Raw genomic sequence first — 14118 nt, forward strand, 5'->3', positions numbered from 1 at the left:
AAATAAAACGCCTGATTTAATTATTGTTGCTAACACTGGTCAACCAATTAATAATAGTAAACCAAACTCAATATTCCACTCATCACACCCGTGCTGTTGTATGGAGTGGAAGCTTTGTTGAGCTCAGCCAAATTAGGTGGTTGAAGCGCCAGATAAGAAAAAAAAATTTATAAACAAAAGGGAGGCCGTTGTTTGTGTTATTATCTGGAACTAGTATTAAAAATGTGTTGAACAGTGTCACAGCAAAACATTCGAATTTATAATTTGCAATAAAAGGCAGAACGAAAATAACTCGAAAGCAAATATACTTTAACTTTTCTCAAAAGCCTATTTTGTCAACCTTAGTTATTAGCTTATTCAATTGCGCCTCGAAAATGGTCAACTCGCCAAAATTCGCTGAACCCATTGACACTGTGAGTCTATATCGCTTCTTCTGGGCATGTTGGCATGCACTTGGCATCTCAACAGAACACAATAAATACCTCTGTGGCTTCTACGATTTGTTCCTGAATATATTTGTGACAATTTTTAACCCGGCACACCTAATAGTGGGTCTCTTTCTAAATCCTACACCTGCGGACCTGTTTAAAAATCTGTCGATTACCATCACTTGCTTTGTCTGCAGCGTGAAACATTATTTGCTGCGGCGTAAATTGCCACAAATACGCGTTGTACAGTCGCTACTCGCCGATTTGGATAAGCGCGTAATGGATGCCGATGAGCGGGAATACTACCATTGTGAACTCACTGTGGCTGCAAGGAATATAGTGAAATTATTTTCCATCGCCTATAGTGGCGCAAATATTGCAGCCATTTCAGCTACGCTACTGAGCAAGGAACGTCGTCTTATGTATCCGGCGTGGTTGCCATTCAATTGGCAAGCTAACGCATTCACTTACTACGTAGCTGTGATGTACCAAATTGCTGGTGTCTCAATACAAATCGTGCAGAATTTGGCCAATGACATCTATCCGCCAATGAGCCTCTGCATTATAGCTGGACATTTGCACCTGCTGGCGTTGCGTATAGCCAAAGTGGGTGCAGACAAAAAGAAGACGTTGAGGCAGCATAATCAAGCATTGATCGAATGCATTGAAGATCATAAAAAGCTGGTGCGGTGAGTTAGTGTTGGCTTCAAGAGAAGAGTCGCTGATTAATTTTTATCGACTTTGCAGTATTTTCAGCCTGACGCAGGACACACTTTCGCTGCCACAATTGGCGCAATTCATTTCAAGCGGGTTGAATATGTGCATAGTGCTGTTTTACTTGCTCTTTTATGTGGACAACTTTTTTTCCTACATTTACTATGCAGTTTACTTTGTTAGTATGGGCATTGAGTTGCTGCCGAGTTGCTATTATGGCAGCAAGTTGATTTATGAGTTCCAGCAGCTGCCATCTGTCATCTTTCAATGTAGCTGGCTGGGACAATCGCGCGAGTTTTATATGAACCAGCGCATCTTCATGGAACTTTCGCTTAAGACAATCATCCCAATGGCCGGTGGCGTTATCGGTATACAACTGAATTCTTTTCTGGGCACATGTAAGATGGCTTACTCATTGTATACGGTGTGTAATAGAATGAAATAGATGAATAGGCCGATAAATGGAAGAGATACTTCGTTCTCCGAGAAGGAAAAATTACACTGCAGATTGCACAACGCGGTGTGGTGGTGTGTCTCCAAACCAAATTTGACAAGGGGTGACGGAAAATCGTTCCACATTATATCACAATTTTAGTTATTTAACTGAGGAGTGTCCTTGGATATAAGTAGTTCGATATACACGGAGAGAACTTTTTTCTTCACAAGACAAACAAGTTATTATTATCAAGAAAATATAAGTTGAAAATAATTAGGAACATATTTTCTTGATTTAGGCTTGATATACACTAAAATGAGTAACACAAGTAAATAAGTATAAGTTGGGGCAAAACCGAGTTTTATATACCCGGTGCAGGTATCAACTACCGTCGTTCTAGCTTTCTTTAAACTACTTAAACATCTGTAACAGTTTTATTTATTGTGAAGAGATTGTTGTAAGTATTAACACATATGTATAAAACATTTATCTCATTTATTTTTTATGTAGATCAAGACTTCTTTAGCAGTCCGCAAGGCCTCGGTTCAAGCCCAATTTCCAACCAACATCAAAAAAGAACATAAAAAAGTGTTTTCTTAAAGCGGTTATAAAAATTACATTCGCCGGTCGTAGTTAGCGTAAAACTGTAGGTTACTCCCCTTAGTGGGCGAGAAGCTCGGCCAAATATTAGCATATTGTGTAAGCGCCAATCTACCGACACCGAAATACCTGGTAATAAAATACGAGACAAAACACCCAATAAGTGTATATGTAATAAATAGTTCGTTCTCGAAATGATCGCACCTGTTCTTGATACAAATTCGCAATGTTCTTGTTTGTTCCTAGATTCTGACTCGGTGTTTCAGTAGCGTCAAGTATCTTTTGTTTTAGGAATCCACATTATCGATCGGAGTCGCCTCACGCGTAAAAATCCATCGGAATTAAGTCTGGGCCCACGCCAGCCATAGCGTTGGTCTACCTCATCCGATGCATTTATTGGGATAATTTTCGTCTAGCCATGCTCGACCACTTCTGCTATAGTGAGCTTCGGTAGCCATCATATTGGAAATGCATACATTAGGGTAGTCCATAATAAGTAAAGTCGGAATTTTAATGCTCTCACTCCCTAGGATAATTCTACATCGAAAAAGCGCTAAAAATTTTCCATGTATTTTATATGGAAAAAAACAAATTTTCGTAGAAATGGTATAGAATCTTTGAAAAACAATATTTTTCGAACGGAAAACTCTGGTTCTCTTCAGAAGACATCCAGTAACAATACCCAATTGTTTACTTAAAAATTTTTTAATACTAAAGATTTTTTATTAATCCCCCAGCGTTTTATGGCATTGGCGGGCCTATAAAATATAGTTATTGTGAAAAAATGGTTAAATAAATAGTTGGGTATTGTTATTGGGAATCTGCTAAAGAGAAACAGAGTTTTCCGATCGAAAAAAATTGATTTTCAAGAATTCTATACTATTTCTAAGAAAGTGAGGTTTTGACCATTGAAAATACGGTAAGAGACAAGTCTTTTATCAATTCGAGCAAATGTTTCCTTAAACAAATTTCGTTATCCTCGCTATTCAAAAAATATTCCCATCCATTTGGAAAATTTTTTTGACGAAGATTATAGACAATTTAATAGGCTTCGCTAAAGTACAATTAAATTTAAGATTGGCTAACTATATTCAAATAAATTTTCATTAAAGCAGTTTTTTAGATCTTAAAATCTCAAAAAACTTTTTCTAAAGAATTGTCCTACCTGCTTTACTGTTTTTACAGATTTAAACAAAATTTATGTAGTTTATTTTTTTACCTGATGTGCCGTCTTCGCTGGAATGGCCTTGTTCTACTTTATCATTGTATTCCGTACTCGTATAAATCATTTAAAAATCTTCCAAGTCGTACAATTATTTAATTTTCGTAAACTTTTGTAATAATCATAAATACTTATGAAAATGAGAAATAGAATGTGGGGCGGCGGTACAGCGAACGAAATTGTACTGCATTCGACCATTAACAACAATAGAGCTCCATAAATAAATTGAATTTCAAACGAGATTTCACTCAATTGTCAAGCAATCAAAAAAGCAACCACACTCTAAGTTTGAAATAAACGAACTGAATTGCAATGGCGAAAAAATGTAATAATAGCGCAAGTTTACCTGCGGCGTAACTCGAAAATTCCAAAAAATGGCGAACGTTAAATAAAGGCAGCAAGTTGCAACTGGAAAAGCGGAGAGGTAAATACGGAAAAGCTCTAAAACGTGTGACAAGAGAACTCGTGAAAATTGCCATCAAATATTTATCTGAATTTAAATATTTAGAATCCTAAAATAAGCACACACTTTTACATAGTGATTTAAGAAGTCGGTATTGCATTTTACTAGCACGAACTTTTCTTAAAACTATGGGTATAACTAGAATAGGTACAATATTATTTTCATTGTACCATTTTAAGTCATTCTCTTCAATACACACTTCGCAGAGTGCAGGACCGAAGTATTCGGTTCACTGCTCCCAACACTATAATATACTCCTGGGTAAGGCCATCTCAAGTGGGTCATAAATTTACTGGCGTTGGAATTTCCATGTGATTTTTCGCTCAAATCAAGCTCTACTCTCCTGAAATACACTCCGTAAATTTCATTGTAACATTTTCAAATTTATACTTTTTATGAGCATTTGAGTTTTTTTACAATGGTACGGAATTTATATTTTTTTTCTCTGAAAATACAAATTCGGATGCGATGATTTTTTAAACATAAAGAGAGGTCATAAAACCATACAAACATTTTTTTTTCGTCCTGAAAATTTTAAATTTAATATAGATAATTTTTGTTTTTAACACAGGAAAATTTAAACAATTTCTCCGCCTGTCAGTAAAATTATAATACCATCATATCACGCCGTTGCTGGAAGTTCAAAACTTCCTCTCTCCATTTAAATGTTATTGATATTAACAAAATGAACTCTGACTTCCCTCTTTCGCTACACTAGCGAACTCGAAATAATTGCTTTTCAATTAGGGCGTATCAAAATGAAATTATAAGTAAATTAAATTGGTAAGGAGATTTTAGAATTTATTCATTTGCATTCATCCTTGACCTCCAAGAATTTTGTCTCGATATTTTAACGATACGTCACCGCCGGCAGCTTACGTAAAATTTAGAGCGATATCTACAAAAATGTCGGGCGAAATCCGAAAACTTTATTCTTCGATAATTACAATTACATCGGAGTGACGAAAAATGCACAAAGGGTTTCAGAGAAAAAAGAAACGCCTCCTCATCAATATCAGCCATCTTGCCGACAAAAACAAATCTACATAAATAAGGCAAAGCGTCAGCCATACAATTGCCGTGGCCAAAAAGGAGCAATTTTTGCGCGCAGAGATCGCCGAAATGTGCAAACAACTCGAAGCACTCAACACCCGGAAAAGTTGGCCAAACGCATTAATTGACGTGATTCCTCGCATAGTCGCACGCGCTTTTCGGCAGAGGGGATCTGCCGTCCACTCAATATTCAAAAAGACTCTTGACCCATTATAGTATAAATTGCACCAGTAGGCAATAATTTAATGTGAACACTGATGCAGAGCTTCCCCCATCACGCATAACACAACACATAGGTGCACAAGCTATCGCCGCCAATGAAATATTTACGTTAGTACCTGCATTTAGCCAAACAAGCTGGCGAAACCGATTAGCCAAATTAATTTTGATAAAATTTCGATTTTGTGGTGCTGTTTAATTTTTGTTTGCGTAATGAATCGTTTGCGGGAGGCCAAAGGGATTGTGGCGCATTTACTTTCCGCAAATATAATATTATGTTGCTGCTATTACACTAACAAAAGCTGAAACGCGTAATAAATATATACAATGGCTTGTTTACGCACGAATTATGATGTTTTAATTACATTCTGAATAGCCCAGTAAAATTAGACTTTTTCTGAAAAAAGAAAAATCGTTTTCCACTCAATATTCGTAGTGTACAAAAAAAAAAAGCAACAACACATGTTTCAGTATAGAAAAGCGCTTTCGAAGCAAATGGCAAGCATAGATACCTACAAATATACTTATATGCATACACATGTATGTATGTAAACACACAGCCAATTTGGTAAACAAATATTTGCTTAATACGAAATCAATGTCGTAGCTGTTGAAAAAGCAATGCCTTTTTCACGCTTTTCTTTGCCTTCGTTAGGCACCGTCAAACTTTGTGAAAACCCCACACTAATATACAGGAGCGGGAAAATAAATAGGGACCTGGCGTCTTAACAAGTTTTGGTTATTTTTCTTTTATTTATTTTATGTTTATTATTTTTTATTTGTTTTTGTTATTTTATGGCCTTATAACAATTACATTCAATAATTTTTATTGAGATTTTCAATTGCTTTTTATTGTTGCTTTTCCACAATAGTTTTTCATTAAAAGCGTCCTCAAACTCAATAAAAATTGTTGAATTCAAATATTTATTATTTTTTTCTATGAAAGTATGGCCCACTTTCTAACAAAACCATATAAGGCCTGCTTCAAACTTTGTAAAAAATTTGAAAATTTTGACATAGTTTCATTCATTTTAGTCAAAATTTTATACTTTGTATGTAATTTATAAAAAAGTGCACGAATTTCAACAAATTTTAATGAAAATTTCAAACTTTTTATTGAGAACAAAAAAATTTAAAGTATGCAGTTTCGAAGCCTTTTACATTTTAAGGACTTAGCTGGGCCTTACCGTGGACTTTTGTTTTTTATTTGCTGACGATATCGCGGATTTTCTTCCATTCAAAGTATATTTGTATGGGGAAAATGGGCAACACTGTCAGCTAAATATCCAAAAGTCAAGGGTATGTCCTAGCTACTTCATAAATACTTGCGCTTTATTACACCAAAACTTAATCGGATACCTTGAGTTATTTTTAGTTCTAATAAAAGCTTTAAAATTTGTATGAAAACTTTTGGAATTTCATTTATATACAAATTTTGAAATTTCAACTTTAATGTTTTTTTGTTAGAAATACCAATTTCACACACAAAAAAAGCAAACGTTAAATGGGCAAAACAAAAATAGTTAAAACTTGTTAAAATGTCGCGTTCTTATTTGTTCGACCGTCACCGTATATATACTAGGCGACAAACGAAAGTGTACACCTTGTTTCAATACGATATTCACAATTATTTTCGTGAAATTTTTTTGCATGAATTACACAAAAAAGTGGTGTGTACTTTTAACTAGAACCGTCTACCGACATTTATTACGACCCGTTGAATCTTAATCTGAGGTCCGTTTGACAGCTCCAAAGCTTCGAGTGAATCGCGAAGAGTTCGAATTTTCTACCCTTTATCGGGTTTTCGTAATTAAGTAGGTGTACGACTCAAACGAACCTCAGATTCGGATTCAGTGGGTCGAAATTCATGTCGGTAGATGGTTCTAGTTAAAAATACACACCACTTTTTTGTGTAATTAATGCAAAAAAATTTCATGAAAATAATTGTGAATATTATATTGAAACAAGGTGTAAACTTTCATTTATCGCTTAGAGTATATATGAAATACGTGTATAGTAGGTACGTAAATATATATTAAGTATGTTTATTTACATTCACCGAATGAAGCCCAAACGATGATTGCTTGTTTATTACTTAATGCCACAAATGAAGCGTACTCAAACTTTTTTGTTGCTATTGTTGTTAACGATGACGATGTGCAAAGTACTTTTAATAGCGGTATCTGACGGCGGCTATTGGTCAATGGTTTTTGAAACCAATATTATAAAAAAAGATACAAGTATTAATTTCTTTAAAAAAAAAAAAATCGTAAGATGGGATAGCACATATTTCATAAAAAGGTTTACTAAAATTGTGTATAAAACATTTAATTTTTTATACATTGTGCAGTGACCGAGTTTTCGATTTATTCGGTTGGCTTATGAAATATTCCAACATGCAAGTCAGATAATAAAAAAAAAAATTTTTATCTAAAAACGCCTTTGTGGTTTAAGGCAAATGGTTTTCCTAATATTATACATGTCGTCGGCTTAGTGTACAAAGGCACTAAGTCCACTTTTAACGAATATTAGATTTTGATGCAAGATGAAAGAAAATGGAAAATGATTTGAAAATATAAAGTATGTACCTCAATTGTTTCTATTTGTTTTTTTTGCATTGATGTGAACTTTGTTGACTTTTCTACGGAACCCACTTTAGGAAGCCCTGCCTTAACATACTTTCCATTAAAAACTAATGGCCTTATTTATAAAAAATAAAGTAGGTTTAAAGAACTTTATAAGGTGACGTTTTCATACATTTTTCAGTTTATAAACGTTTTTTAAAGCTACTTTATTTTTTATGAATATGGCCATTCAACTTTATTTTCAAATTTTTACGACCCTGAATTACATATTTTACTTTTAGAAAGACAATTGATTTTATGTCAATAATTTGTGATAGATGGTTAAAGCTTAAAAACTACTAGTGAATAGAAGCCATGGTACCCAGATAACTCTTTTGTGTTCAACCAAAAATTACATGCCACACAAAAACAATAAGTTAGGTTGGCTTTCATGTAAATGCATTATATAGACGGACGTAAAAATGGATAACGTGTCAGCTGACATGATCTACCTTATGGGATCTGCGTGTTAACAAAAACTCACCACCGCATGACTGTGCCGTAGACGTTGCTTCTCTCTCTTTCTATCAACAGAAAACTTGATATATTTCTACGTAAATCTACGCTACCCTACGTACACGTCTGTGGATAACCGCGCTCTTAGTTTAAAAGTATAACCTCTGGTATACACATACCTATCTATCTTACATATGTATGTACACTTTCTAGTTGTATGCTAACTTTACATATTTTGACACCATACATACTTTGGCGTTAAGTAATATAGCATTACTTAATTTATCATTACTTCAAATATTATATCAAGTGGAATTCTCGTCCGGCATGGTGCCTCTATTGGGCGGCTTCGGTCTGCATCATGAGCGGACATTATTGTATAGCGCTCCTCTTCCCAGTAGCGAAGACACTTAAGGCCTTTCTACTATCGCACTTCACGTGTAACCTGACCACAATGAAGCTGCAAAATTTCTTCGGCAAAGTTCATAGCAGCACCGCATCATATAATGCCATAAACACCCAGCTGAACCGCGGCCTTAACTGTCACCGCACTGGGAGAGCAACATCTCAGCAGCGTTGGACTTCTGGCTTATGAACCGATGCTAGAAGACATTGAGGACTCCTCTCTTTAACGGAGGCTCAAACGGTGAATGTCGAATTAACTGAGAGGTCGGAAACCGTGAGTAGTACTGTACTTTGCACACTTCTGTTTCATTTCTATACATCGAAGCTCCGCCTGCCACCAGACGGATTGATGTCCGGCAATGATATCGATGCTCTGTGCTCGAAAGTAAACTTCTATCGCTCTCCCATGAAATCCACATCAACTATCTTCATCACCTATATGAAACACATCATGCTACAGTTTGAAACTTACGCCGATGGCACATAAGTTCCAATGGTAAATAAGCTTTAAGTTGTAGGGATTTATTTTGACAGCGTCTTTCTGTGTGCTCCACAAAATAGCAGGTGATAATAAAGTACAGAGCTGACCAAAAGTCCTAAAGTCGCTTACTGACAGCCCACCTGGAAGGGAGAACAAGAAGTTCTTGGTCTGCTGGAATCGATGTGAGCACTCGAATGTCAACTTGCTATAAGCAGACCCTCTCCCGTTAGAGGACATACTTATGAACTGAAGGACGACATCCAGTACTATAAAAAACCAACCACTGGACCCAACGCTGTATAGATAAGGAGACAAAGAAAATCACACAGAAGTGAACACCGTGATCTGAGCTGTCTGAAGAGACCAAACGTGTGCACAGACTAAACTCTTACTGATACAGACTGCAACAGGAAGTACCCAGCGTATGCACCCCATGCGGAGCTTTATCTCTCTTTGGTCCTCATTTTCGAATGAGCACATTTCGTAGACCTCTGCGGGGGTCGAAAGTAAAACGCTCGTGGCAAGAATTAAAGGTGAATTTTCTATTTTTTAATTTTATCTTTGAATAAATCCTTAGCTACCAACTCATCCTGCAGAAGAAAATTAAACTCGAAATATACACATGTAGTGTTCAGGTGTGGCAGCAAATGAAAACTAAAAGCTTCAGAATATATAAGAAAGGATTTTAGAAGTGTAAAGCTTAAAATTTAAATAAAATAATGAATGAGATAACATACTTACATATGTAATTTCATTTGAATTTATTCGAATTTCGGGCCTGCCATTCATTCACCGTAAATTCGCTACGCTCATTTGTTTGAGATGCAAAATGCAATCGCTTTGCTCCAGATTTCCGCAATAGGCCCCCTTCCTCATCCGGCACGTTCACCGCAAGTGCATTTCTTCAGTATCTACATATACTCCTGTGCATTACATTCCTATGCGCTCCTTATCTGCATAAACGAATTGCACATGCGAATTACTTTGCGTTCCGTTGCCGTGCATCTTCCTTCCATTTCCCCTATAGTAGCCTGGTAGAAGCATATAACCACTATGGCAGTCGATTTATCTATTGTGTTGTCTCTACCGCATGCCGGCTTTGTGCTTGGTGTCGGTTAGTCGATTTGACATGCTAACGGGACCACTGTTCACTGTCGCATTCAAAGCATTCAAATGCCAATGTAAATTCATTGAGAATTTATTGATTGCTTCTTTACTTTGCTATTTTCCAGTCGCATGGCTTCACTTTTTTCATAGACTTACATATCTACATACCATACATACATACATATTAAGCTTTCAGTTATATTTTCCTATTTAATTTTTCATACTTCCCTGCAAAAAAAATTGCAGTCTAACCTCTAAAGAGATTATTCCCAGATTAGTTTTCGTGGGGCACAATTGACCATTAGTAAGTGGCAACTAATCTACTACGGATATTATTGGATATCAATTAGTGACGACTCATCATAACGGCTAAAATTTGTAAAAATTTTTGTCCCCGAATCCTCTATAATGAGTGAAATTAACGACCCATTGATGTATATTTGTAGATCTTTCAATAAAAGCAACATTTTGATAGAAAACAAAATCTGAGCCTAATGCATTTCTTTTGTTGGCAAAAAAATTGTTCTTCGAATAGACTTGCAAAAGCTATCGGATTTCTCCAAAAACCCATTTTTATACTATTCTAGTATACTAATTTTAAAGATTTTGGGACGAGAAACACGATTTCACCGTTTGAAATAAGAAAAACAAATCGAACCCCTCAATTTAAGATTTGCCTGCAGCTGTGCATGCTAGTAGTGCTATTCAAGGTTTTTCAATTTAGTTTGAAAGCCAAGCTTTTTTCTAATGCATTTTCTCCACTATATATATGAATATCTTTGTTTTAATTCCAAGCCTCTCTAAAATGCAAAACCCACCACAAACGGAGACATGGAAAAATATACCCTTGTGGTCAGCTGATCAAGTGAAATTTTGACTAGTTTTGACTATTTTTCTTTTGATTTTTTTTTTTATGTTTATGTTTTTTTTTTATAAAAGTCTAGCACTTTACCTAACCAGCGCCACATAGCTCCATACTTCAAACTTCGTACACAAATTATGAAAATTCAACAAACTTCCACATTTGCACCCGAAAATTCTAAGCTTTTTATTCCTAATATTAGAAAAATTTGGGTATGTGGTTTTATAGCTCAAAACTTTAAATATTAGTAGATGAAACTGCAAATTTCAAGACATTAGAAAATCGTGTTGATTTTTAATAATTTTTTTGGCTGACGGTGTTGTGCATTTTCTTCCATATAAAATATGCTCGACAATTTCGTTTGTATGGAAGAAAATGCCTAGAACCATCAGCAAAAAAAAATTTTTAAAATCAACGCGATTTTCTAGCGTCATGAAATTTGCACTTTCACCGAGACTCGGTGGCAACAGATTTGCGTCGGATGAAGAGGTTATCACTGAAAGAAACAACTATTGCGAAGACCTTCAAAATACCTATAATTTCGAGCCGATACAAAATTGGAAAAACTCTGGACTAAATATATATATTTTTTTCAAAAAGCCGCTGACTTATTAAAGTGATAAATTGCTCTCTTTCTATGGTTCTGAAAGGAACAATTAAAGTCACTGTAACTTTTCTGTTAACCAAATTATTTTTACGCCTCCAATGGGGTAGAAGTTCAGTTGTTTCAACTTAGTAAGTTAAGTAGACATTCTAGAGTAAACGGATCTGAGAAACATATACACTACTCACAAATGTCTTGTTAACCATGTATAACTTTGGAATCGAGCTATAAATAAATGAGTTATGACGAAAATTCGATTTTGGCCCCCCGAATTCCTCTCAAGATAAGCTGTTAAACTACGGGGGATAGTTTCTCAATGCTTCTATCGTACGGAAACCGACCGTATATACTACATTTGCATATTACATCTGTACTCTTTTCCAATAAAATAAATTGGTCACATTAGTCATACCCTTTGTCTAAGGGATTTTTATAGAAAATCTGTTAAAATTTTATAAATATTTTTTCTCCCCTGGGTGTACTTAAATTTAAATCTACGAAGAGACCTCAGTCCTCAATACACTCACTTTGACACTCATTTAAATTCCAGATAAATTCTTTGCGCCTGAACAATGCGCTCTATAGAAACAAGTCTACTTATATTTGGTGCTATTTTGCTCTACATAACTGCACACATGTGTGTAAATACATATACATGTATATATGTATGGCTTACACTTAAGTGTAATTTAATAAACTTATTATTGCTTATCCACGCTTAACACACCTACAGCTAAAATGGTAGTAAAAAATTTCGTTGGCATCCTTGTTGTTGTTGCCACAAATTCCACAACAAATTCTTCATGTTTTTGGCTGGTGTAAAAATTCCATTGCATTTGTTGCTTGTAGTCAACATTTGGCCTCTAGTGCTATACATATGTACATATCGCACCCTTAACAGTCAAAACTTGAACTTTTAGAATTTTTTGAGTTATGCCTTTTTTCGATTTAGGGTGCGATATGCACTTGTAAGTACCCTGGAGGAGATCGTCAAAGTGCTGTAAATAATTAAATGCTGGGTACAAACGCAAGGATCTTATTACACCATTGGTAAAGACGATGAAATATATATCCTTGATATATCGAACCATTAATAATATAGAGATTTAATTATTTCAAAATTTAAATCTAGGGACCACACTACCAAAGTTTGATTGATTCATACAGTTGGTATACGAAAAAGATACGAAAAGCGAATGTCTTTTGCCATTTTTGGGAAGTTTAATTATCTGCTAGACTCATCGTAATCTCCTCATAGAGCTTGCCAATTACCATTGTGAACACCCTAAAATGTAAGTCGTGAATTAATTCCTTATATTATTAAACGTGTGATATGTATTCTAAATTATGTACCTACATTAAAAAAAACTAAGTACAAAAAAGTTGAAATGACAAAACTAAAGCATTTAAAAGTTAATTTACATATTTGCACGTATGGTACTATAGCAAAGAGATTTTACCCTCCCACAATGACAACGCAGTGCAATTAGATGTTTTACCCACCAGTAGGCACTAACCTGCCACACGGCTATGCATTTTCTAGGGGGAAAACGAAAAAAAAAAAAACAAATACAACAAGTAAAAAAGTCTAAGTTCGTGCGGAGCCGAACATTAAATACCCGGCGCAAGTATTAAATATATGTTTTTCACCTTTCCGAAAGCTACCGCTACATGGTAAACCGAGGTGTATCCATTTTGAGTAAATTGGCGTCCTTAAATTTCGAAATATTGAAGTTTCAAGCATATCTGAAATTTACTGTTATATGAAAAGCGGCCGTAATTTTAGTTCGATTTCAATAAGTTTCAACGTTTTGCTTCTATGTGGCAAGTACAATAACCACACCGAGTTTGGTACAAATTGGTAGAACGGTTACCGAGATACATATATGTGANCTGATCATTTATGTATACATTTGTCTATATCTATCTCGATTCGTTTTGCCTGTTACAAACAACCGTTATGTGAACAAAGTTATAATACCCTTGTGCACAAGTGCGCTCGGGTATAAAAACCACTTTTACTACTGACACATAAGCAGAAAATCCACCTAAACATTTGCGCAGTATTTTGAGTCTATTTACAAACTTATTTATGTATGTATGCATGTATGTAAAAACATTTCCGACTTTCATTTTCTTCGGTTGCACCATTTGTCGAGACCAACAGCGTTCGAACGAACACGCGCGTTTAAATTTCCAACAAGTTGTGTGCTGCAAGTTGTAGCTTGCTACCGAATTCGAAAATTCCGCTATATGGCGGCCACATGGCAAATATTCATTTTTAGTTGCTCTGATGCTACTTTAAGAAAATGATGCTGATGAAATTTTTAACGGTGGCAAATAAAACGCATGAATGTGAATTCTATAACACGATTTACACCTGCTTATGGACATACATTCATATATGTAAATACTCGGACGTATATACATACATACATGTAAGT

General features: G+C 35.2%; 1 protein-coding gene across 1 annotated transcript; it reads left to right on the plus strand.

Moving 5' to 3' along the window:
• Positions 1-374: 374 nt before the first annotated feature.
• On the plus strand, positions 375-1587 carry LOC108372152 (odorant receptor 33b-like). Its single transcript, XM_017627801.1, has 2 exons — positions 375-1117; positions 1176-1587. Exons 1-2 carry the CDS (start codon positions 375-377, stop codon positions 1585-1587), a joined length of 1155 nt encoding a protein of 384 aa, XP_017483290.1.
• Positions 1588-14118: the final 12531 nt, after the last annotated feature.

Source organism: Rhagoletis zephyria, unplaced genomic scaffold, assembly GCF_001687245.7.
Source record: "Rhagoletis zephyria isolate East Lansing unplaced genomic scaffold, Rhagoletis_zephyria_1.1 Rzeph_scaffold_05492, whole genome shotgun sequence".
Classification (NCBI taxonomy): Eukaryota; Metazoa; Arthropoda; class Insecta; order Diptera; family Tephritidae; genus Rhagoletis; species Rhagoletis zephyria.